This window comes from Haliotis asinina, chromosome 12 (genome assembly GCF_037392515.1).
Source record: "Haliotis asinina isolate JCU_RB_2024 chromosome 12, JCU_Hal_asi_v2, whole genome shotgun sequence".
Classification (NCBI taxonomy): domain Eukaryota; kingdom Metazoa; phylum Mollusca; class Gastropoda; order Lepetellida; family Haliotidae; genus Haliotis; species Haliotis asinina.
Genome location: NC_090291.1, coordinates 37,967,354 through 37,994,842, shown reverse-complemented (window position 1 = coordinate 37,994,842; position 27,489 = coordinate 37,967,354). Strand labels below are relative to the sequence as shown.

The following is a 27,489-nucleotide window of genomic DNA, read 5'->3' as shown; positions in this document are numbered from 1 at the left end:
AGGGATATATGTATGGGTGCGACTGCGTGCTTGACAAGTGACTGTCTGAGAGTGTGGGTTCGAATCCCGAATGGGTTTCGACCCAACAAAAGTACTGGAATTTGTACTTAAGTGAGGAAGTGTAATCCGGGATGTAGCATATGTTAGCACTGAAATGTGTGTATAAACGTCCTGATTACGTTGGCTTTCTCACTAAACAGTTTTTGTTTCCATTATAGTCGAAGCGGGTTTGTTTGATAGCCTAGTGTCAAAGAGTTCGCTCATAGGCTAAAGACCTGAATTCGATTTCAAAAGAGGGTACAAGGGCACTATTTCTGGTGTCTCCCACAGTTACTTAAATTGCGGCGTAAAATCATGCTCACTCACTCCATGACTTTACGCGAAGCAGTCACCAATAAAATGGCAGCTGGTTCATTGTATGGTATTCTAGCTTCACACATAAAAAATTTGTGTCCATATGAGACCATATGTGAGAAATCAAAACGAGAAATGATCGTTATCATTAGGTAGAAAACAAAATAAACATTGATGTTTCTTTACCTAGGCGAGTCGCCCCAGGGGAGATAATTCAATCGAAACGTGATTTCAAGATACAAAGCAAAATCTTACGGAAAGGACGTATTCTGTATCTGTATAACTGCCAAAAATTCCGGATAATATGGACATAAAATCATCGCTATCTAAAAAGCCGACTGATCTCATGTTAGAGTTGTGCCATAAATGCGTAATATAGATCTAGTATCGATATATTGTAAGCGCGCCCTTTTGTGCTTTCAAGGGAATTGTCACAAAATCTGCATCTTCAATACAAACAACTGTTTTCTACATTCCCCATGAAAGATTTGTCTGACAAGACGCCCACGCACATATTCATATTGTGTTGTCTGTGTGTTGGTGTGAAAATAGTCCAAGTGGTGATTACAGCAGAATATTACATATTGGGTGTCAATTGTGTTTTTCCTTTCGTGTAATAATGCCTCTATTGTCCTTCAAGATGGAGAAAATCCTCTAGCAAGTTACGACTTATGGACATCTGCTATAATCACTCCCCCTGTTACTTAGTCTTTACAAACAGTTCAAGTCTGCAGGATTAGCCTAAAGCTAAAGAACCGTGCACTGAATGAAAAAGATCCGACCAACAGTCTGTCAACATCCGGGTCACTAGCTCCATGGAGCCTCGTTATGATGTCAGCGTACTGATCACCGCCATTTTGGTTATAATTTGGCGAAAATATGTCCATAGAAGCTCATCCTGTAACCCATATACAGGTTGAAAATGTATCTGGTAAGATTAAACAGACGCAATGAGACTTCATTTCTTAAAGTAATTAACAAAGTAACCGAAACTATGGTTGATGACCTAGTTAGAACGTGTTAATTTGGGTGTAGTTCCACAACCTTCTTACTCGCCCCGAAATACTTGGCGCAGTAATACGCTTCAATATGAGGGAAGGTATTCCTACTCCCTAAGTTAGTTCCTCGGTTCATTGTACCGCCGCGGATGTTAGCAAAATGTCCTCATCTGTATGTTACCTACCATAAAGTCAAGAATTCAATGTAAACCGTGCACGCACTGTCTAGGCTATATTCTTTCCCCCGACACCGCGGACATCGTGTCTGAGCGTTCAAATGTTTCCAGCAAGCGCCAGATTTGCTTATGTTACTCAAGACAAAGTTAATAAAGTTCCACTTGTATTACTCATATGTTGTAGATATCATATTGCCTTGATTGTCCCCAATATTTGTGTCAGAGCCATTGCCTAAGTGTGTGCCCAGAAATGACATGTTATGCATTTCCTTGAAGTCTTGAGGGGTATAGTATATATAAATCAATCTTTGTATGTGCTGCAATGGTTTTATCTCATCTCTAAAGTCCCTCACTGGTCTAATATTTGACTTACTATTATTGTACATGAAGTAGAAAGATTCACATTTGTCTTTGGGGATCAAGATTTATTATTAAAATCTAAAAACAACTTTGAGAGTGGATACACCTTTTACTAAGAAACATTTAGGAACATTCAGCCAGTTCTAATTCTAATATTGTATTTTGCCCTCTTATGACCCTTAGGAGATATGTTAGTCTGAGGGTTTCTCTTGTTACGATACAGAATGAATAAGTGCAAAATAAACAGATTTGAGAAGATAAGTTTGAACTAAAGAGGCAAAAGATATGCAATATCTACTTGGTCGTGAAATTCTTTACATTTCCCACAAACTGTGGATTGGATAATTAACATTTTCACACTTTAACTATTGTTAGTTATAGTTATTAGTGCAGTCCACACAACAATGTTCTGATGATAGATGCCTGTTGAGTAATGTTTTGGAACAATTTTGAGTTTTCTATAGGCATTTAAATCCAAGTAAGAGTATAGAATTGGTCACTTTTATACCATGTCAGTGCCAATCTGCTGGGATGAGGGTGTTTTCTTACCATGTTAGTGTATGTATTGTGGTACAAGGCCTTCAGTTTGGTTTGTTTCAGTTCTGTATATGAAATATGATCATAATACAGAAAACTGACAAGAACCCCACCCCCCACACCTGTAAATACATGCATAGATTTTGACAAAGTCAGTGTATTTCTAGACATTTTAAAAAAGTTAAGAAAAGGGTGGTATAAAAACTGATTAATGCTGATTTTGGTATTGCAGTACAGTATGCCAAACCAAAGGCTAAATAAAAGGACACTGTTCAAAGCAGAATACAATATTGTTTCAGTGTGCTTGTCAGTTTCATTCTCTAATAGGTATACAGTATGGAGTTAGAATTCCTATTATGATATTTAAAGTTTAACAATGAATATAAATTTGGATAGACTAGAAATTGACAACGAAGGTCAATGTATGTATATTTTAGAGGTATATATATGAAAACTGAAAACGTTGTTTTAATATAGAGGTGTCTTGACGCATGTGGTGGTGATCTGATTCTGTGATTTAGTTGATAAAGCCATGGTAGTGTGATTGTGATTGTCATTGCTCAGAATATCAATCACTTGTTTGCTAGAATATGTCTGAATGCAGCATTGAATTTACTAATGTACTGTTGTGTAAAATACTTACAGTAAGAGAATCCCTTCTTTGTACACATCTCTGGAATATTGCTGAAAGTGGCTTGAAAAACTTGAAAGTCTTAAGTACAAACCATTATAGTAAATGTATCTATTTTACGCAATGATACAGCTACAAATTGCAGATTGACATTCAGGTATAGAAGTTTTTGTTTTAGTTATCTAACTACCATCACATGGTAGGGATAGTGGCATTGACTCAGGAAATGTGACATGATTCCGTCATGGGAGATAACTCTGGCTGTTGTGTCCATCTCTTTAGCTCCAAGTTGTAGGATTGGAGCAGAAAAATTTCCAAGGAACCCAAATTTGAAAAAATTGTAGCAGTAACACAGTCACGTCATCACTTTCTTTGTTACACTTGCTTCCTAATGCATTTATTCCTTTAGTTCTTGAATAATACTTTGTTTACAGAGGACTTGAAGTTGGAATTTACGGTAAACTGAATCAAAATATTTTACAGAAAATTTTTTTTTTTCAGTAATAAATATACTTGTGTATGTTGTATGTGGCTGGTTTTATGTAATCCCTCTATTGCTTCACAAGTAATAATTGATTGACGGGTCAAACATCTCATGCAGATTTTTTTTTTAACTCAGTCCAGAGTAGCTCTAGTAGGTGCACCAGAATCATGGGTAAAATCATAGACAGACGCAGACAGGGTGCACATCGTCCAGACATGCACCGAGTGCCAATCAGGAGCTCCACACATTGTTTATGAGTTTGACTCTGGGCATCCTCGATATCTCCAGGGTATACGTTCCGATAAGTCTCCGCTATACCCTGGACGCATCTACGGCTCTGCCAGATAAATTTATTACCTCCCTTTGCTGGCACCGCCTTCTCACAGTAGCCAATCAGCTAGGCCAGCGTTATAACAGAACTTGCCAGTGTCAACAAAGGTAGCGGTCGCAACTGCGAAGGTTTGCCCACAGTGTGTTCCAGATTTTAGGGAAATCATACAAACAAATTGACAGGTCCGAAACTTTAAAACAACATGTGCAAGACTAATTCTTCCAGAGAACCTCTGCATGGTTTCTGTTGCCAAGTATAATCGGTTAGATAATTAAAAAAACGAAAGTGAGTTGTGATTGGTTCGCTCAACTTCCCAGCGTAGACACCTGACTGGATGAAAAGACAGTCAAGGGAGGTAATAAAATTATCTGCCAGAGCCGTAGATGCGTCCAGGGTATAGTGGAGACTTATCGGAGCATATACCCTGGAGATATCGAGGATGGACTCTGGATGGAGATTAGCAGATTGCTGTCCCAATCAATGAATCTACAAACAGATACTGTGAGGTGCAGAAATATAGTCCTCATATTTTGATAAATGAAACTCAAGTGAAAATTAAAGTGTGCACTGCTCCATTTCTCAATAGTGTGCACAGTGAGTATTCACCCCTGGGTACAGCTTACGTGTTTGAACACAATTGTTAACTAAATACGCCATTTGGTTCATAGTAGTGGTGGTGTGGACTGCACATCGGTGCTGACACCATTGGGCTCTGGTTTGTCTTCTTCAGACATAGACTTGATAATGTTGTAGTACTGCTTGCGGACATGTAATGGCACAGTTTGTATACATCTGGCCCCATTGGCTTAGACATTGCACCTTACAATGCAGAAGTTACTAGACGAACAGCTAGACTTTGAAATGAACATATTTTACAGAAGATTAGTTCAAATCAATCCCTTAATAATATAGTGAAAAGGAACCCTGAGATTTTTTGGCTGAAGTTGTTGAAATCTAAACTTGCCATATTTTCTAGACTTACATGGCTTGCATGGTTATATTTTCTTCAGGGTTTATGTGAGTAAGTTACAACTAGCCCCTCATGGTACTGCCAATGAACCAGTATACAGTCATGCTCCGTTTATCCGAACGCTTGTGTTTTTGTTGAAATCGTCCGGATAAGCGAATTTTTGGATATCTGAATCACGGGCCACATGTACAAAGACACATACAAAGAAACAATCATTGTAGGCATCAGACATAACCTTTATTGATTACACGTAAATAAATATCAGTGCATACAAATTACAATGTCTCATACCTGTTCATGCTCACTTGAAAAAATATCAGTCATAGCCTTTTGCACTGGCTGTGTAGGAAAGCGAGGACTTTAAGTAACAGTTCGAGGTTCTCACTGTCGCCTGCACACTCGTAGTAGCTAATCAGGTGATCAAGGCAAACAAGAGCTTCCTTGTGAGACACGGGTGGGGGAGGTGGCACTTGCTAAACTTCGTCATCATCATCAGCCTCGCTGTCCGAACACACTCCTTGGAGGATGTCAGTGTCATTCAAAGATTTGCCGGTCACTTCGTCAGTAATTAAGGTGACCTACAAATTGGCACGCCTCAAAATTAACTCAGTGTCACCTTGCTACTCAGAGGTAATTAATCTTCTCGCGCTTCAAAGACTTCTTTCATGTTACCGTACGCAAGGCCCTCGGTAATCGTGTGGGTAGACATACAGTGCTCAGCCATCCGGATATACAAGACAAACAATGTACATAAATTGGTGTTTGGTATGTGAAAATGACCGTACGGTTACGGAAACTGGATTTCGTTTTAAATTTGTTTCAAGGAATTTTCGTTTGGAAGGTGAGTTTTCCAGATATCTGAAGTTCGGATAAACACCTGTGGCAAGACTGTACCACAATACACATTTCAGACAATACATTTGTTATTTTAATTTTGGCTTAAACTCAGCCCTGTCTCCAGCAGCTGAAGGGATGGTGTAAATCCAGCAAGGGTCCATGCAGGTAGCAAAAGTTTTGTAAGTCCCCATGGACCCTAGTATGGTGATCTGCTTTCAGTTGTTCGCGATCTATAGCCTCCTTTCCTTATTACAGTGATAGTAGTTTTACCTTTCCACGCTAGTTTTAATTCTAATTGTGATATTCTAGTTGTTTTATTGTCCTTTGCCAACAGGTATTTATCATATACACATCTTCTATTTTAATGTAAAATATTTTCTCGTCACAATATGGCTGAAATATTGCCACTGTTAAATATTAACTCACCTACTACCTCTTTATGGTCAAACAGTTAAGATCCCAATACACTGCAATACAGGTAACTGAATCATAATATATTGCAGTATCGTGTATTTGCCAGTAGTTACCAGAAGCACAATCTTTGGTTGAATCCAGTTTAGTCTCAAATATATTTTGTGATTTGCCATAATCATAGGTTTCACTACAACAATAACCTTTTTGGATCTGCATCAATTCAGGGTTTTCAATCCGAATGAAGCGGACACACCATTATGTAACTGGAAAAAAGTACATCATCGTAAACCAGGTCACTCACTCACTCATGCACACACACATGCAAACACTCACTCCAACATTTCTTTCACATACAACAATTGTGATATGCATGTGTGTTTAGTTTCACACCGCACTCAGAAATATTCCAGCTATGTGGTGGCGGTCTGTAAATACGCAAGTGTGGACCAGACAATCCAGTGATCAACTGAATAAGCATCAATTGGGAACCGATGACGTGTCAACTAAGTCAGCGAGTCTGACCACCCAGTTCCATTAGTCGCCTCTTACGACAAGCATAGTTTACTGGAGATCAATTGTAACCCAAATCTTCATGGGTCACACTCCAAACTAAATTACATTATGAAGAAAATAGTTCAGTGTAGGGTACATTTGTTTTCTCTCTAGCTATTCCGTGTATTTCAGTTTACACTATCTGTCAGTTGCAGATTATGCCCAATACATCACGCATGCAACGCCAGTCCATGTTATGACAGATGGCGTTCCAGAGGGCGCCACCATGACTTTCATCGAGCACACAGTGCTCGATGCCAACCAGGTCTTGGAGCCACACCAAACCATTGAGGTGTACCAAGCTATTCAGCAGGGTGTCCTAGAGCAGGTTGTTTTGGAACAGCCAATCATAGCACAGATTTCAAATGGTGCAGCTGATGTCCAATCAGATATCAAGCCACCTGTTGGCAAGGTAAGCTCTTCAATTGAATTTTGTTATATTTTTAATTATTAAATTATGATTGTATTTTTTTATTAAATGTTAATATTTGTTGTTAAGGTTGGCAATGTAGTACCTTGATACACATCAGTTCATCAGCATTATGTAGTTTTGCGTTATTAATGAAGTCATGTGTCATTTTTGGGGGATGGGATGTCAGCAACTTGAAAACTACTCAGCCCCTCACCATTTTTCATATTAGCACGTATTGAATTTCTCTTTGTGTGGACTGTCGAATGTAGCTTTGAACAACAAACCAACCAACTAGTCTTGTGCGTGTGACTTTAATACCATGGGAAAGAAGCATAATTACCTGTAGATCTCAATAGGGCTCGCTAACAAGATAGATAGTCGATAGATCATTGGAATCAATAATAATGATTATCAATATGAAAATTGTGTCATCGATAATATCATACAAATATTTTGATTTCTTTCAGATTTTAATGTTTAGGATATTTATCTTTAATCAGTTGATACTGAGTTAATGATTATCAGTTTCTGTGATCTTATAAAGATAGTCAAGCCAAGATAACTGTTATTGAAAAGTAATTTGTCAAGCTAATAATGTTTGAACCCCACTTTTTATTGCAGGAATAGTAATTTGAATGTTGTTAAGAGGGCCCAAATGTGATACACTCTAAGACAATAGATGCAGATGATTTCTGCAACCTCTTTAACTATTTCAGGGCCCTTTCAACTGTGAACTATGTGACAAGATTTTCAAGAAATGGAACCAGCTGCAGCGTCACATGAAATCCCACGATGAGGATAAACCATTTCGATGTCTACAGTGCCCTGTGTCTTTCAACATGGAGGACAACCTCATCCTCCATCAGGCCACCCACGTGGCGGAGAATGGTGTCCCCACATGTCCTGAGTGCAACAAGAAGTTTTCACGGGTTGCCAGTCTCAAAGCTCACATAATGATGCATGAGAAAGAGGAGAACCTGATGTGCCCGGAATGTGGAGATGAGTTTAGTGTACAGGTATGTATGGCTACCACTAGCTCCCTCTGTAAAGTTATAGGTTAGAATCAGTCCTCAAACCATGCTTAACCATGGTAAAAGGCAACTTACAGAAATAGGTGGTCTGACTCCCTTGCTTGATTTGTGCATGTCATTATGTCCCATTTGCATGTGAGGTGTACAGAGTTGTCTCCCTTCTCAAGGCTTCACTAATCAAAGGGTTGACGCAAAGATTTTCCTTGAACTCAACACTTGCTTTGTCATGCCCATACCAGTGCTTACAGGATTCCTGAGAAGGACAAATGCCATATTCACCAGGAATGCAAAAGCCATCTCTTTCCAAGGTGTTTTTGTGTTTATTACCTTAACAATATGCATTAATGCTTTACTTGACATGGCTGTCCCATTCTTTCCAACAGAGATTAATCTGATGATTATGAGCTTGTTTTCATCAATTCAATAATGAATTCAGTAATTTATACTGTTTCATTTTACTAGTATAGTTCCATGCAATACTTTTGGAATGGATTATTTTGAAATAATCATAAGATCATGCAGTGTGTTGATTTCTTGGTGTCAGTTTCATAATATCATTTTGGTGTCAACCAGATGATTTTGGCATCATTGTTCCATGGGATCTAATTGGTGTCATACTTTCGTAAGATCATTTTGGTGTCTTACTTTCATGACATCATTTTATGGTCATACTTTCGAATGGTGGTGGGGTAGCCTAGTGGTTAAAGCATTCGCTCGTCACGCCGAAGACCCGCGTTCGATTCCCCACATGGGTACAATGTGTAAAGCCCATTTTCTGGTGTCCCCCACCGTGATATTGCTGGAATATTGCTACAAGCGGCTTAAAACTAAACTCACTCACTCATACTTTCGAAACACTGAGGAGGTGGGATAGCCTAGTGGTTAAAGTGTTGCCTTGTCTCACCGAAGACCCAGGTTTGATTCCCCACATGGGTGCAGTGTATAAGCCCATTTCTGGTGTACACCTGATATTGCTGGAATATTGCTGAAAAGCGGGGTTAAACCATACTCGCTCACTCAGTCATTATAGTGTCCTACCTTCATAGTGTCTTACAATAATTTTGGTGTCCTACTTTCATATTTTTATGTTGCTTTCATGGCTTTCATACCATCAACCTATTAAATGAGAATGCAGGGGTTAAAAAATCCTATCACCCGACACCCGGGACAAGCCAGTTTTCATTTCAGGCAATCAAATAATGGCATCTTATTTGTCCATGGGCTACTAGATACTATCCACTTATGGTGTCAAACTGCAAACAAACTTGGATTTCATTTCATGTCTGCTCATAATGTAGCTATTAAATTTCACATTAATAATTAAATAGAGTTATCAGACTTTGAAATTTATCACTCTTTTCTAATTAGTCCTGTAAACATTAACATCAAACATTGTGTCATAAAATCAGGGCAAGTGGAAAATTAGTCAGGACAAGTTACTTTCTTGAAGTCACTTGCCCTGTGGCAAGTGGCTTTTAAAAAAAATGTGAACCCCTTGAATGTGATGTGGAAATGATAGACTTAGGTTCCTACAGGTTGACAGAATTGTCTAAGGTGTCAAGACCCTATGAATTATCATATCCCTTTGTTCAGCACTGATTTGAATCCCCTTTGTTCAGCACTGATTTGAATCCCAGAGTCACCTGGATAATGCACCATACTTTTGGTACTCTCCCATCAACAAAGGATGTGAAAAAGCAACTAGACTCGCTTAACTCATGCAGACTAATTGTTGTCCCCCCTGCAACATGGAATAGGTGACTGTGTATCCAGCAGTGCCTGTATGTCCATACGCACATCATGATTCTTGTTGACACAATATCTCCTTAACTGTTGTAGTCAATGTCTTGAAATTTGGTGACAGCCTACACTTGGGGATTATGCAAACACAAGATGATTTGGATGACCTTGAACTTCAAGTTCGTCCAGACTGACCACTTCTCAAACTCTTCTCACTTTAACACAATATCTTACTGTTGTACCCAATTTGTTGACAGCCTACATTTCTTTGATTTAGGTCACTACAACATCTTGAAGACTTTTCAGATTCTTGTTAACACGTCATTTCATGAACTGTTGTACCCAATGTCTTCAAATTTGGTGACTCCCTACATTTAGGAATTAAACAGACATTATTTCAAGGTGCACCTGATTTGACCAAACTCTTGTTAACGCAAGATCTCATGCACTGTTGTACCTAATATCTTTAAATTCGGTGACCGTCCACATCTGGGGATTCCACAGACAACAGTTGATTTGGGTGACCTTGATCTTATTTTCAGTGTGAGCATGACACTTTGTCCCTTTCTCAAACTTATATTAACGTGATATCTCATAAAACATTGCAGCTCATTTCGTCAACTTTGTCAACAGCCTACATTGGGTGATTATGCAGACACTAGTCTTTTCATGCATGTTGTGTGTTACCAAAAAGTAAAAAGTAGTGAATATGTTAAAAATACTTCATTCTTCTCTAAGGGCGTTGGACATTGCCGTAGAAGTGGTGAACACTTGTTTTATCTTATATATTTTTACAAGAGTTAAACATGACTAGTGTAGGGAAGTATGTGTTTGTACTAGTGTTGTTTTACCATGTGGTTTCAGAGTCAGCTGGACAGACACATGCAGGAACATCGAGAGGAACATGAGGGAGCAAGACGGCATGCCTGTCGGCAGTGTAACCAAGATTTCTCTAAACTGTCCCTCCTCAGGGAACACATGAAACAGCATTACAAAATCAAGTATGTCAAATGAAACATGTTTTTATGCGGCTGTTTACTTCTTGTCCCCTGCCACAACATGGAACGGGGGGACTGTGTATTCAGCAGTGTTTGTACGCATGTCTGTGTGTTCGTTCATATGTCCCGATTCTTGTTGACGCGATATATATCATGAATTGTTGTACCTAACATCTTTTAAATTTGATGACTGTTTACACTGGGGGAAAATGCAAACAGCTCTTAATCTAATGATTGGAATGTCAGACTCTGTAATGATAGGGGTGTTTGGGTAGCCTAATGGTAAAAGTGTCCTGTGTTTGATTTAACACATAGGTACATTGTGTGAAGCCCATTTTTGGCATCCCCTGCTGTGATTTGGCTGGGATGTTGCTAAAAGCAGCATAAGACTATACTCACCCACTTGGCCATTTGGTTTATGCCAGCATGGGAAAAAAGTCTGAATATCATACTAACAAACCAGCAGGAAGTCACAGTCTCAGTGGTGAATTATATTGAATGTTTTTATGTTGTTGCTTACAGGGCATCTCTGTCTCATCGAACTTACAAGAGGAACATTGATCGTTCTTCCTTCCATCACAAATGCAAACACTGCACCAAGACATTTCAGAAGCCCAGTCAGCTGCTGAGGCATGAGAGAATACATACAGGTAGGTTGCGCAAACTTGAGAGAATACATACAGGTTGGTTGCGCAAACTTGAGAGAATACATACAGGTAGGTTGCGCAAACTTGACAGAATACATCAGGTAGGTTGCTCAGACTTGAGAGTATACACATTGGTAGACTGCCGCGACATGCTGTGTGTAGGATATTCAAACATGAGAGAATACATCATGGAGGGTAGTGAGATAGAGAATACATCCAGTAGGCCAGCGAGATGGAGTATACAAAGACTGCTGAGACATGAGAGAAGACACTCAGGTAGGCATGTGAGACAGGAAAGAACACACATGCGACCTCCAGAGACCGAGAATGCACACTGATGATGCTTTGATATTAGAGAAGGCTTAGTGTGTTGTTACCTATTGGCAATTCACACAGACAAATGACCTATGCTCATTGGTTTGTTACAAGTGACATTTAGTCCCATTATGATGCAGGCATCTGATTAAATACAGGACTTTCTTATTGTATTGTTTAGGTGAGCGTCCTTTCAAGTGTAAGATCTGCAATAAGGCTTTCAACCAGAAAGGAGCACTGCAGATACACACCAGCAAACACACTGGAGAAAAACCTCACATGTGTGAGTTCTGTCCCATGACATTTGCTCAGAAAGGAAATCTGCGAGCGCATATACAGGTATGGAAACCTTTGTAGATGGAACATTGTTTGTAATGGTGCTATCAACCACAGACTGGTTTATCCCAGACTGGATTCTTTAAAACCAAATCATTTAGGAGGAATATTGCTGTCTGCTCATACCAGTCATTCACTTGCCTAAGTTTTGGATTGCCAAGGACATCTTCTAAACATAGTTAATACGTCACTTCAGCAACATTTCAGCAATATCACTGTTGGGAGACGCGAAATTGGCTTCACATATATAGGTCCATGTGGGGAATCGAACCTAGGTGTTCAGTGTGAAGAGCAAACACTTTATCCTCTAGGCTACCCCACTGCACCCCCTCTAAACATAATTCATATGAAACTGAATAGTTGAATTCTTGTGAGTTAAAATTATAACTATATTTCTTTGATTTTCAGCGTGTGCACAATATTGCCAAAGATGGAAGTCGCCCTACGTTTGAGTGTGAAGAGTGTAGCTGTGTCTTCAAGAAACTGGGGAGCCTAAATGCTCACATCAGCAGGGCGCACTCTGACACATCGGTATGTCCTGAAGGAACCTTTCATTGCTACAGTTATGTGTTGTTTGTCAGAATCTTGCAATAATTTTCTTCATCTACTGGCAAGCAAGGATAAGTTAAGATACAACCTGACAATTGACATATATTAGCATGTGTGAGTGCCACCCACTGGCCACTGCTTTCTATTGTGAGCTAAGGGCCCCTTGGTTGTACTGACTTGCTGCAATGACCACATGGGAATCTTAAGAGCAAAGCATGTTGCATCTACACACGGAATCAACATCATAGTGGACTGCACAGGCACTAGCCTACATCTGTTCTACCTTTCACAAACCAAATTTGCTCATTGCCATGCACTACCTACTTTTTGTAAAAGCATTCTCTGCTAATTCCAACTTATTCTTGTTTGCCAGTAGAACAGAACTGCCTGAATGAATATAACAGTCGGAATGATTTACGACTATATTTCGCAACTGTGATACAGACATCACACAAACCACTATCTGTTTTAGGACTTGCCAACTCAGGTAGAAGTGAGACGAGTAGGTGCGGAGGAAGCCAAGAGTCTCAATGAAACTGTTATACAACAGCTCCTGGAGCTGTCGGACCAGGCCGCTGTCATGGATGGCACTGATGACGAGCAGGTCCAGGACCAGGACATTCGCCAAAAGCAGGTGCTTGACCAGGACCAGGTGAGATATTGGATATATACCTAGGCCCCGTTTCACAAAACTCTTGTAACTTTTCCCATAGTATTCATACCTCCTATACAATAACATGGGAAGTACAAATGTTAAGAGAAAAGTTACGAGATCTTAGACTTTGGGAAACGAGGCCCTCACCAATACAACTCTATCCTTGACAGGACTCCGATGGAGATTCTAAGTAGATGCATGCCATAGCTACCTTTTCTGGTAGTAAGAGAAAGCTAAAGATATTGGGTTATCAGGTTTGGTGACTTGGTTGAAGATGGAATATCTTACTATTGATCATTGGCTGATGTTATTTACACATAGTTTTATTATTAGAGTATTGCATATAACAACCAGCAAACTGTCCAAAACAGGCCAGAAGGGTGGGGACATACTGGACAGGATCAGGCTAGCTATTCTCGAAATGTTCTAACCCTATAACCTTCTATATCCCATTCTTAATTCATTGGCTACGATCAAAGTTAAGAATTTTTGGGGCTACAAATGTTTCAAGAATAAGTGCCATGGTTCTTAACCAGAGCTGAGTCATGGCACCTAAACACACATGCTAATTGGTTTCTCATGTCTCAAGTGTTCTTCCCGTATGGTTTCTTATGTGGGGGTGGTGGGGTAGCCATGATTTCAAAGTGTTTGTCTTGTTATAAACCCAGGTTCAATTTCCCACAAGATTACAGTGTGTGAGCCCATTTCCAGTCTTCCTAGTTGTGATCATTGTCACTGAAAGCAACATATGACCATACTCACATATATAATAAAATATCTGACAAGGCCACAAACCATATTTAAACAAAACAGATGCAGTGTTATTTCTTGAATGTGGTTTATCTAGTTAAATCTGTTTTTAATGTTTTCATCCCAGGCTGCCCTAGCTGCAGGAGGTGCATCTGACATCCTCCAACAGGCCCTGGAGAACAGTGGCCTCACTAATGGTCAACCAGCTTCTGTGGTAACATCCATGGCGTCTTCCATCATCAATCCAGCAATCTCTACAATCACTGTTCATGACTCATCTACAGGGTCTATCAAGAAACATGTCATCCGCAAAGTAAGTACACTAATTCTTTTGAAGAACTGAGCACTTTGTGCTCACTGATTTTCACTGTTGCCATGGAAACCTGACACTTTCTCATATCAGCCAGTCAGAGACAGTCTGTTCAAAGAAGGGGTTGTATTTTTTTCTGGAAGTAGTGATGTATGATTATACAATGCCAATGAGAAAGTGGTCAAATGTAATATATGTTTGGAATTACACTTTCTTAGCAAAGTACAGATTCTGCTACTTTTGGGGTTGAGTCCCATACAGGATTTGAATCCCCACCCTCAGAATCAGGCACCTAATCACTATCACACAAAGGCAGCCAACTAGCCCACAACTTTCACAAAAACATAATAAAAATGGTGATATATATTCAAAAATGATTTCTTAATTTCTCAATTAAACACTCCCAAATTATTTGCAATTTGTGCATTGTATGGCTGTAATACTGTGTTGATGTCTCCAGGTAAATGGTGTACGATGGCACCAGTGCACATACTGCTCCAAGGAATTCAAGAAGCCCAGTGATCTTGTCCGCCATATTCGTATCCACACCCATGAGAAGCCCTACAAGTGTACACAGTGTTTCCGGGCATTCGCTGTGAAGAGCACACTAACAGCACACATCAAAACACACTCAGGGATCAAAGACTATGTGTGTAACGTGTGCAACAAACTCTTCTCCACCCAAGGGAGTCTCAAAGTTCATGTACGCCTACACACAGGTGGGTAAAATATGAAAAAGATAAACAGCAAAAGAAATGCAAGTTTGAAAAAGATAGAAATCACATAAAAGTAAGCGTTCATGTTTATGTCTTCTATTTAAAAACTTGATGAAAAACAGGTGCATTTCTTTTGCTGTTCAGTATATATATTTTCTGCATCTTCAAGTGAAAGTCTTGATAGAGAGAACTTGTACAATAAAAGGTCAAATGAAAGGGAAGAGACTTTAATGGTTAGTTTTACACTGTGCAACCGAATGCTGTGATAAAACAATAAGTGGAAAGCAGGCCCTATGTCAAGTTTATCATAAGGAATGAATCAAGTAGTCCATAACAATCCAGTGTTACATGATGAGTTTTCATTTCACATATACTCTATGTAACTATTGAATAAATATTTTTTCCAGGGGCTAAGCCTTTTGACTGCCCTCATTGTGACAAGAAATTCCGAACCTCAGCTCATCGGAAATCCCACATCCATTCACACTTCCGAGATAATCCTGACCGACGTCCTCGATCAAGGTCGTTACGACGGGCACGACAGGATGTATCTTTACCTGAAATACCTCTTCAAGAACCAATACTCATTACAGACACAGGTGGGTCCTGCAAGGAATACTTATATTAAACTGTAGGAAAATATAGACAGAAATACAAAAGCTACAGATAGTGCTTACTGTTTTTGACATTTGGGACAGCAGCCAGGACTCTCTTGATGTTGTGGTGACTTGTCACATCCTGAAATTCTCTGTCACTGTGTTGTTTGTGTAATAACCAGTCACACTCTGTCAGCTACTCCATGCCTTTTTCTCCCCATCTCACTCATGTACTTCAACCTGATGGCATTATTGAAACTGGTAATAACTATTCAAATTGTTTGCTGTTTTGCCCCCATGTTTTTCCACAGACTTTTACAGTTCCAGTATCTTTTTCTCTTGAGTACAGAATAGTTTGCCATCATATTATCTAGTGAGTGAGTGAGTTTAACTTTATGCAACACTCAGCAATATTCCAATAATATGGCGGCAGTCTATAAATAATCGAGTCTGGACCAGACAGTCCAGTGATCAATTGCATGAGCATTGCAATTGTACTAGTAATTGCTGCTAACTGTACGTTGTAAAGCAGGGAAAAACTAAGTGTATTTAAGTATTATGAAGTCGATATATGTGGTTAAAGTGTTTGCTCATCATTCCGAAACCCAGGTTCAATTTCCTACATGGGTACAATGTGTGGAGCCCATTTCTTGTGTCCCCAGTCATGATATTGCTGAAATATTGCTAAAAAAAAAAGTCATTAGACCTCACTCATTACACAGAGCCCATCCATGCATCTGTAGCAAATTGTACCAATGTTGATGCTTGCCATTCAGGTTTAATCCAGCAGCCGCCTCGAAACAACAACGTGTTCAACCAGTACTTAGGGGAGTCCGGGTCTGTGGACAGACCCTACAAGTGTCACTACTGTCGGCGCTGCTTCAAGAAATCCAGTCACCTCAAACAACACATCCGATCTCACACAGGTAAAACAACCCACTTACCCTCTCTGTTGACACAATGTGTGTAAATCTCATACAGATAACACAATGTCCTCTAATCTTGAACAGGTGACACAGTGTTTGCACATGTGGTACATGTAACAGATTTGTGTAAATCTCATACAGGTAACACAACGTCCTCTAATCTTGGACATGTGACACAGTGTTTGCACATCTGGTACATGTGACAGATTTGTGTGAATCTCATACAGGTAGCACAATGTCCTCAGGTCTCATGCAGGTAATGCAAACTCCTCAAATTTCATACAGTTAACATCATGTCCTCAAATACCATACAGGTAACACCATGTCCTCAAATATCATACAGGTAATGTCAAACCACATTTGTCATAACATTTACAGAGTTATTTCTTGTATTCACTTCTTCAATACTGAGTGAATCTGCCTTGTTTAATAGTAAGAATGTCATTGTAATCTTCCTTTTCAGGAGAGAAGCCATACCGCTGTAACACATGTTTCCGATCATTTGTCTCCAGTGGGGTGTTGAAGGCACACTCTCGAACTCACTCAGGTGTTAAAGCATACAAATGTCTTATCTGTGACACAACGTTTACCACTAATGGTAGTCTGAAGCGGCACATGTCTACCCACAGTGAAGTCAGGCCCTTCATGTGTCCATACTGCCAGAAAACTTTCAAAACATCAGTCAACTGCAAGAAACACATGAAAACTCACAGGTTAGTGGCTAAATAGCTTCGGACACAAATGACCCTTTCATATATTACATACAGCCAGATATTCCTGATAGACATCAACAGTTCTGATATCTCTTCCTTACAAAATAATTAGACTTTAACTGCAATCCATGTATGCTCAGATTGAACTTTAAGCTTAACAGGAAGTTGAACATCAACCTCGGTTCTGCTCCAAATTTAAACAGCTTTGAAAGATCACTGTTTACTTAGACATAAGTCATCATCATGAAGAGGTGGTACTAAAACAGAGAAAAGTGTGGCTGGATGTTGCTCAGTATCATCCAGTTGATGTTCTCCCCATGAAACCAACATTCGAATAACTGATTGTGACTTGATATAGTTAGAAACCTGTAGGGATCATTTTGTCCTTTGGCAGCACAACAAAAAGAAAACATCAATATGTGCAGTCTTAAAAACCTGTGAAAATCTGGGTAGAATTGGTTTTTAGCAACCCAAACTTGTCATAAGACGGGACCAACAGGACTGAGTGGTCAGGCTTGCTGACTTGGTGGACACATGTCCTTGTACCCCAGTTGCATAGATCAGTGCTTATGATGTTGATCTCTGGATTGTCTGGTCCAGACTCAATTATTACAGACTGATGCTATATAAAAGCACAAAAACTAATCGTCAGAAGATTTGTCCTTTGAAACATGTGGGCGTAGGGGGATATGTCATCTTCTGATGACTCATGTTTGCTTTTTGTTTTGTTTTGTTTTTTGTCAAAAAATGCTCATTAACAAGGTGTATCATTTCATCGACTAGAGAACTATGTTTTGCTACAAACATTCATTGTAATTTCTACGACTTCAGACATGAACTGGCGCTGCAGGCTTTGCAGAATGAGGAGCAGACGGTTACAGAAGGGGAGACCCAGTGTGTTGGGGATACTGTAGTTAACACAGATGACCTAACACAGCCACAGACAACTGCAGACCTGTCAGCTCTGCAACAGGATGATATAGGCCACACTACCACCATCACGCAGCAGGAGTTTGTCCCTGTCACCAGCATCTCACAGGACCCTGGAGCCGTGCTCAGTCAGGCAACATTGCAGGACCTTACTGGCACAGTCATTGATCATCAGTTACAGCAGACGCTCAGTCAGCAGGTTAGTTTACCATATCTTCAGCACGTGCAGTCAGCAGGCTAGTTGATTATGTCCTCATTGTCTGTTTGTCCTAGCCAAACCTCAATGGCACTGTGATCATTTGGGTTAGAGTTTGGCTTTAGCAACCCATACATGTCGATGTGTGGAAATTGAAGCAGGTTGTCAGCCTTGCTGGACTAAGTTGATCATGTGTTTTCATATTGAGTGGGTTAATGGACATAATATCAAGCTGTAGTTTGTCTTGTCCAGATTTGATTCTTTTAAAAGCCACCATGATGTAGCTTTGTTGTTGCTGACAGAGGCATGTGAGTGAGTTAAAATTTTACATCACATCAGCAATGTTTCAGCGCTCATGCTCATTCATGTCCTCTTGATTAAAGGCATTTGTTATAAGCACTGTTTGTATTGCTAACTTTCCATTGTTCATATGGAGGCAGATACAGTTTGGTATGTGTTATCTTCATAATATCCTTTTTCTGCAGGTGTTTGGCCAGCAGCAGAACTTTGGCCAGGCTTTCCTAAATGGTCAGCAGGGCTTTGGTCAGCTCGGACAGACAGTCACCACCTCCCTGAACAGCCTCGGTGGTCAGCTCACAAATCAACTGACAACTCCATTGGGAACCCAAGTGACAAATACGCTCAACAGCCAGCTGAGTGGTCAGATGACATCCTTGACCAGCAATCAGCTGATGATGCAGCCCCAGACCCTGTCCAATCAGATGGAAATACAGCAGGTCAGCACAGCGTTCTCTGTGGCCACGCCTTCAATGTCCACCACCATGCCCAGCACTAGCATGCAGAACATCCTGGAAACAAGGTAGGTAACTCGCTATTGATCCATTTGTGTTGTAACACTTGAAGATCTGGGCTAGAATTGATGTTCCATAACCCATGCTTGTTGTAAGAGTCATCTGATAGGAAGAGGTAGTCAGGCTCGCTGCCTAGGTTGACACGTCATTGTATCCCAATTGGGTAGATTGATTGTCATGCGGTTGATCACTGAATTGTTTGGTTGAGACTTGATTATTTACTGACATCCACCATATTCCTGGAATATTGTTTAGTGCGGCGTTAAACATAAACCAACCAACCATTTAGTTGTAGGTTGGCATGTTTAGGGGTTCTTAGTAAGACATCTCTGTCCATCTAACATGTAAGGAGATCTGTTCTGATTTGAATGAAAAGCACTGTGATGATAAGCATTCAGTCACTCCCGGCTGTTATGTTTGAACTCAGGGTGAGGTTGTTTGAATCCTATTTGCAGGGAGGTTGAGGATGCCACAGAGGACCAGCTGGTGGAAGAGACTGATGAAGGGGAGGTAATCATTGGTCAGGATGAACAATCAGATGGCAAGAGGCTGTATATGTGTGAGGTGTGTGACAAGTCATTCAAAAAGTCAAGTCACCTGAAGCAGCATGTTCGGTCTCACACTGGTAAGTGGGCTTTTCGCTGGAAGTGTGGTTAAGCTTAAAGCAGGGAGGATTAATTAATTTCTGGCTTACTGCAGGAGACGTTCGTCATGCTTGATGCAGTCTCAGTAAACTTGGGCTCAGCATTATTTGTTACACTGCTTATAGTGAGTCTAACAAACCCTAATAGAATGTCGCATCAGTAACCTTTTCAGTTGACCACTCAGAGCAGCTGAACAAGTAGGGAAAGTTGACATTCACACATACGTTTAAACTTTTACCTTGAAAATGTTTTAACTGAACAACTCCGAATGCTTTTCCCTGTATGATCGCTTCCGAGTGAACAGTGATTAAACAGTTCCTCAAAATAGCTTTTTTGTCAATATTTGTAGGCTTGTTGAAATAATAGCTAATGGTAACCATGTCATCAGAAAATCAAAGGTTAGCTGACAGTAGCTATACCACATGATTTTTTCATATTATAGATAAATGAATACAAATAACATTGTCTGATAGCTGGCATTCTACTGATTTCAGATCACTTTTCCTTTTGAAAATCGGACCACTTTTTTCGTCGAAAATATCTTAATTTTTCCATAACTTTGCTGTTTGGGGGTGTATTTATACAAAATATGGCACAAAGGGTAATTGGATACCCCTGGTCAGTGACACGACCTTCTACTAGTGTTTGCAGTGTAGCAAATAATATTGAGACTAAGTTTACTTAGTCTGTGCTACTGGTGATGCTTATGGTGGTGACTGTTATCGATGATGATGGTGGTGTAGGTTCACTATGACTGATTTGGATGATGGTGGTTCTCCTGCTGATGAAGTAATGCTCGACACTTTTATTGTTGAATTTTTGCACAATCAGAATGCGACTATGTTGCATTTAACCTTATGTGACCATACTCCGATAAAGTTTTCAATATCCCCTGTGTGTACCTTCTGTGTCCAGGTGAGAAGCCATTCAAGTGCCCTGAATGTCACCGAATGTTTGTATCAACGGGAGTGTTGAAGGCACACATGAAGACCCACCTGGGTATCAAGGACTACAAGTGTCACATCTGCCAGGCTACATTTACCACCAACGGTTCTCTAACTCGCCACATGATGATACACAGCAGTCTCCGGCCCTTCCGATGTCCCTTCTGCAACGAGACATTCCGCACTGCAGTCCACTGCAAGAGACATATGAGGGTGCATCGAGATGGATCAGGGGCAGTACCACCAGACAGTGAGTACAACTTTAACCCTACTTCATTCTTTCATTTATTAATAATTTGTATCTGTATCAGTAACTCCCATGTGCCACTGAATCTTTAAAAGGATCTAGAAAGGACAGGGAATGTTTTGAAGTGGACTCAACTTTCGGACGCTGTCCTCTGCTCTTTTATGTGTCTTACTATCAAATCTGCTGAAAGTTTGAAAAATCCTTCAAGCCAATATGCTAAGCCAGGGATTTACCTTTAGTCCTGTATTTGAGGGTCGCAGGGACTCATGCAATTATTTGTCCTGGACAACAAATTTGTGGTCCCAGACACTTAAGTATTATCATTAATACTGTTATTGTATTGTGTATCTTGATCAACACATTCATTGTTACTGTTATGAAATTGCACATGATACCATAACCCGGGTAGTAGACTCAGTGATAACTTACTGTTACTTGATTGGAATTTTCACAAAAGTGTTGGGACTTTTTCTGCATCCCTGGGGATACACTGGTAAATTTTATTGTGTCCACAGTGAAATATATAGGACAATGTAATTTGCGTCCTTTAAATCCCTGATGCTAAGCTTTGGTAACAAGTGTTGTGATTGCTATGTTTTGCTTCTGCAACAAATGACTGAGGTACTAAGTGTATGCTGTATGTAAGGTGTGCCAGGTGATGAGGAAAGCCAAGCACCTGCTGCTCGTCGCACCAAAGCCAGCATACAGATCACGGATGACCACACAGAAGAGCTGTCCAAGAATCCTGAGGATGCATTGTCGGTGTCAGAGAAAATACTTTTAGAGTCAGCATCAGAAAAGGACCGAGTTAGTGAGGTAACTGCCTCAGTCTTTGCAAGATTTTCTTGATGTATTTTCTTTTAAATATGCTCCATATCAACATGATTTCCTTTAATAGGATTCACAAATAGTTTTGCACCCTTAGGGAAATAGCCATATTGAAACTAAAGAAGCAAACTTGACATCATAGCTGTTTTGGAACTTGTCATCTCCAAACCAAGGTTGTAATAAGAGGAGACTAAAAGAGAATTGAGAAATCTGACTGACTTTCTTGATACACTTTATGCCATGGTCATGATGTCAATCACTAGATAGTCTGATCCAGACTTGATTAGTCTTCCCTTACATAAAATAATGTCTGACATTAAACAACTATAAACAACTAAACATGGTTGTCATAGGAGGCGATAACAGGATCAGGTGAGGCTTGCCGAATTGGTTGTCATCTAGATCCAATTGTGTAGACTGGTGCTCATGATGTTGATCACTGGATTTTTTTATGAATGGAATGTGTGGTCCAAATTATTTACAGGCTGCTGCTATATAGCTAAAATATTGCGTTTAACAACAAACAAATAATCCACTGGATTATGTCACAGTTAATCTGATTGCACCTCTTCTCTCTATCCATCTCTCTCGCAGACATATATAATCCTGAATTATCTCCCTTTTCAGCAAGAGAAACCGATTCCTCCTATGCACCATTGCAAACACCCACACCAGTGTAACCACTGCCCTAAGAGTTTCAAGAAGCCCAGTGACCTGATGCGACACATTCGCATACACACAGGAGAGAAACCTTTTCACTGCGACAAGTGTGGCCGTTCCTTCACCGTCAAGTCTACACTAGACAGTCACATGAAGACACATGGACCAGCACAAGGTGAGAGGCAGCCTGCTGCTTACTCTGATATATTGTGAATAGTCACTGTAGAACACCAGGTACTCTTTCAGAGGGACGGGGGTTTGCTTGTTCCGCCGAAGGCAGGGGTTCAATTACCCACAATGATACAGTGTGCGAAGCCCATTTCTGGTGTCCTCATTGTGATATTGCTGGAATATTGCTAAAAGCAGTGTGAAACTAAACTCCACTCGCTCAAATGCTCAGATACACAACTAACCTATCATAGAATTCATTTGTTAGTGTTAATATTTTCATTGTCTGAACAGAGGTATTCATACAAGCTAGCATGAATTAAGACAAATGGACTGAATTGTTAGCATGTTAAAGTGAATGCAGTGAAATATATCTAAAAGCAGCGTAAAACTGAAATCACTCGTTCACTTACTCATATAATACATGCTTGTATATTCATGGCATTATCCTTAACTTCCAGGTGACAAGAAGTTTAAGTGTCATGTGTGCAGTTCCTTGTTTTCGACGAAGGGCAGCTTGAAGGTCCACATGCGGCTCCATACAGGAGCCAAACCTTTCAAATGTCCTCACTGCCCTGGCAGGTTTCGAACATCTGGACACCGCAAGAGTCACATTCTGTCTCATTTCAAGCAAGACTTACCCAAGAAACGAAAAGTTTCACGCAGTGTGGACACATCCCAGAACTTCCCAGTGACAATGGTCAGTTCTTCGGAGGTACCAGTGCAGGCAGGAGTTCCTCATCAAGCAATGTCCAGCCAAGTGGTCAGCGTTGACCCGTCATTACTTCAGACACAGAGCATCGTTCCCATCTCATTCACAGTCCCGGAGAATCTGACGTCGCTCAATGAGAGTCAGCTTGCTACACAAGTATTACAAGGCCTGGAAGGTATCCAGCTTCATTTCACCTCAGGGCTAGGCCAGGGGATTCAGATTGCTGGTCTTGATCCCAACATACTGTCTCAAACTGTCCAGATTGATGCTAGTCTACTGCAGCAGCTACAGCAACAGGGTAACATCAACATCACCATCAATCCCAATGTCATCACACAACAGGTGCAAGCTCAGGATCCGAATGTCATTACGCAAACTGTACAAGCCACAGATCAGGGTCTGTTAACACAGACTGTTCAGGCTGACGGTACTGTCCTGCAGCAGGCTGACCCTAACATCATCACACAGACAGTTCATGATCCCAACCTGATGCAGAATATACAGATACAGCCTGTTTCTTCACTGCAGGATACAGTCAACCCCAATGTGATTGTCCAGCCCATGTCCAGTGTTGCTGTCACGCAGGTAGATGCACAGCAATCTCTACAGACTCAGAACATCACCCTACAGGCTCGGCCAGATATGGCTGGATTTGTAGTGCCAGACCATATGGATGTGCAGGTAGGATCTCTAGGAAAAGGGGTCTTCAGTAACAAGAGGCAACAAAATTATATCAATAGATTGTCATGGCCAGACTATTTATTTATAGGCCATGTAAAATAATTTAATATTGTCTGGGAGTTATTTTGTAAACAAACCATCAGTGGCATAGATTTTTTAGGGGAAAAAAAAGTTGAATGGGATCTTTCTTGTTTTCTAACCCTGTTCTTGTTTTGTTCAGGTTTCTGAGGTGTCACAAATGGTTGTTGACCAGGACCAATCTCTGTTGAGCGACAACAATGATGACGATGACGACGATGATGATGATGACTACAATGACGATGATGAAGAAGTCCCGCTTGACGATCACAACTCCACCATTGTCCATGATGAAGACACTTCACTAGACTTCCCTCAAGCCATGCCCATACATGATGAGAAGTACTCCCTGCAGAGGAACCACATATGTGGGGTAAGAACATGCCCATAGCCTTTGTAAAACTGTACCCTAAATACTTGTAGAATTGCAAATGCAGCATAAAGCAGTATTACATCAATGTCAAATATTCCATCAAAATCTTATTTTCGGACTCTTTTACACAGATTATAATGGTTATTAGGGTGATCCCTGGATGATCTGTATTTGTGCAATCTGTTGAACAGAGTTGTGTCCCTTGAGAACCATCATCATGAGTTCAGTTGCAATATATACTCAAAACACAATCTTCTGTTTGTCAGTAACATTCATGAGTTAATTAATTTCACTAAAGTTTAAAATGCTCATGATTTGCATCACTTCGGCCATTCCTATCACCACAAGCTAATGATAGCTAATATTCCTATCTAAAGCATTCTCAATATCTCAAGGGTAAATGTTGCGATGAATCTCCACTAACCATGGATGCATCTATGTCTCAGCCTGATAATTTTATTCCCTCCCCTTGCTGGCTCCATATTCTCATAGAGACCATCAGCTAAGCCACCCTTACAACTGAGCTTGCTAGTGTCAACGAAGATAGCAGTCACAGCTGCGAAGGTTTGCTGTGCAACTCAGAAATCATACAGACAAATTGATAGGTCCGAAAAAATATATATGTAAGAACTTCTACATCTTTCAGAGAACCTGTGCATGGTTTGTGTTGCCAAGTGTAATTGGTTAGATGGCTTAAAAAAATGAAAACAAGCTTCCCAACGTAGACGCCTGATTTGATGAAAAGCCAGCCAAGGGAGGTATTAGATTTATAGGGATGAGCCATAGATGCATCCAGGGTTTGGTGGAAACTTATCGGAGTGTATACCCTGGAGATATCGACACAGCTAATCACTTACAACATATCCATGAAGATCAGGTTTAGAATTGGTTTTCAGCAACCCATGCTTGTCATACAAGACAATTTAGGGTAGATTATCAGACTTGCTGACTTGGCTTATGCTTGTCATCATAGCCCAACTGTATATATTGATGCTCATGATGTTGATCTCTGGATTGTCTGGTTGAGACTTGATTATATACAGATTGTTGACATATATCTGAAATATTGCTCTGCATGCTGCTAAATAACAAACACTTAACACAGTTCCCTTTCAACTGTAGGTATGCCATAAAGCGTTCAAGCGATCCAGCCACCTGAAGGAGCACCTGACCACACACGCCCCTGGCTCTATACCCAAGAAGGTGAAACCTACTCCACATAGATGTCAGACTTGTGACAAAGCCTTCCAGAAACCCAGTCAACTCATGAGGCATGAACGCATACACACTGGTAAGAGACTGGGGTGCTTCATACTGACAATGTGTATGTCCTTAAGCTCAGGATCATTCATTGAAAGAAACAGTTGTTGCAAAAGTGATGAAAATATAACTCCTTTGTCATAAACACTGACCTTCAGTGTACACTTGTAGAAACAAATATTTATCAGTTTTTTTGGTATGAATTGTAAATTTATTTTGCATTTGTATTAAATTTAAGTTACGTTTTCTCTGACCCTTCAGGTGAACGGCCATATGTATGCCATCTGTGTGAAAAAGCTTTCAACCAGAAGAACGCCCTACAGGTGCATCTGAAGAAGCACAGTGGTGAGCGACCTCATCTCTGTAACTACTGTTCCCTGTCCTTCACTCAAAAGGGCAACCTAAAGACACACATCAAACGTGCACATCACCTGGAGATGGTGCAGTCGATGAACCTGCCACACAGCTTTGTCCCAGCAGCCACTAGCACAATCAGCATCACCTCAGCACCACCCAACACTGGTGATGACGAGGGATTAGACCTCTCTGAAGTTGTTGATCTTTTTCAACAATAGACATCTGGAATCTATGGAGCAATATTAACAGTTCTGTCACATTCAGCTGGAGCCCTTCTGTACACGTTTACGCGTTGTGTTGAACAAAGACGTATCCAAATATGTCATTTGAAATGAAACAATGATATACAGGTCTTAAAGACCAAATCTGTCGAAATGGATTTGTGAGAGATATGTTGAAACACCCATGACCAGCCTTAAATTAGTGCTGGTGTAATGTGTTTTGCTGACCAGCTCTTTGAGAGTTGCAATCTGTTTGTCAAAGTGTTGCATAAAAACTTCACAGCAAAGTCAGGGTTAATGGCCATTATGATTGAACGGTGAGTACATGGAGTATGCAAGACAGGAGGCAGGAAATATAGCAGATCATTTCTCAGGCACTGAATTTAGCCAATCTGGTTAACTGACATTTTAAGAATTATACTCTTATAGGGAGGGGGTGTTTTCTGTTCTTGCAGGAAAACAAATGATATGCCGGATTGTCTTTGCTTATTTCACCTTCGCAAGGGAAACATGCTTCTCCACTGTTACATGTTCTTGCCAAAATGATGGACTACACACTCTCTACACACTCTACACACATGCATTGTTCATGGTACTGTCACTATGCTCAGGTCAACAGTCTAAGTAAACTTAGGCTCAGTATTATTCATTACACTCTTGTTACCTACTCTAACAAACCCTAGCAGGAGGTCACATCAGGTAACCTTCTGAACTGACCAATCAGAACATAGGTTACCAAATTGCTAAAGTTAATATTCACACATACTGTTTGAACCTTTAGCTCAAAAACAAAAACAAGTCTGGATGCTAATTTCTGTGTGAGGATGCCATTATTCTTAATAATGAGTAAACTGTTGCTGAAAATAGCATTTTTGTCAATATTCCAGGATGTCATCTTGCAGAAATGTTAAGCAAACAGTAACCATGTCATCAGAAACCCTTAAGCGTATATACTGCAGGTTTTATGCTGATTTTCATTTGTTGTTGTGTCCGCAAATGGGGAAGACAAAATAAAAAAGGAAAAAAAAAAGAACAAAAAA

General features: G+C 40.2%; 1 protein-coding gene across 2 annotated transcripts; it reads left to right on the top strand.

The window, feature by feature from the left end:
• The first annotated feature begins 1,157 nt into the window (after window positions 1-1,157).
• On the top strand, window positions 1,158-27,489 carry LOC137257691 (zinc finger protein 236-like). Of its 2 annotated transcripts, none has more exons than XM_067795067.1 (23): window positions 1,158-1,285; window positions 6,800-7,056; window positions 7,773-8,072; window positions 10,692-10,828; window positions 11,348-11,475; window positions 11,969-12,126; window positions 12,532-12,654; window positions 13,145-13,324; window positions 14,205-14,390; window positions 14,848-15,106; window positions 15,511-15,702; window positions 16,476-16,625; window positions 17,089-17,338; window positions 18,170-18,467; window positions 18,950-19,284; window positions 19,732-19,901; window positions 20,836-21,114; window positions 21,758-21,927; window positions 22,567-22,774; window positions 23,229-24,160; window positions 24,381-24,611; window positions 25,734-25,902; window positions 26,133-27,489. In XM_067795067.1, exons 1-23 carry the CDS (start codon window positions 1,234-1,236, stop codon window positions 26,444-26,446), a joined length of 5,478 nt encoding a protein of 1,825 aa, XP_067651168.1. In that variant the 5' UTR covers window positions 1,158-1,233; the 3' UTR covers window positions 26,447-27,489. The 2 variants fall into 2 exon arrangements, with proteins under 2 accessions (XP_067651168.1, XP_067651167.1); XM_067795066.1 differs by having other exon boundaries at window positions 1,173-1,285; window positions 6,794-7,056.

What these genes read in the sequence shown, in the direction of transcription:
- LOC137257691 (XM_067795066.1), top strand. Translation starts at nt 1,234, where the DNA reads ATGTCCATAGAAGCTCATCCTGTAACCCATATACAGGTTGAAAATGTA. An exon ending in GCATGAGAGAATACATACAG is followed by an intron (nt 11,476 to 11,968) that starts GTAGGTTGCGCA and finishes TGTATTGTTTAG; the next exon opens with GTGAGCGTCCTTTCAAGTGT. An exon ending in GCATGTTCGGTCTCACACTG is followed by an intron (nt 19,902 to 20,835) that starts GTAAGTGGGCTT and finishes TTCTGTGTCCAG; the next exon opens with GTGAGAAGCCATTCAAGTGC.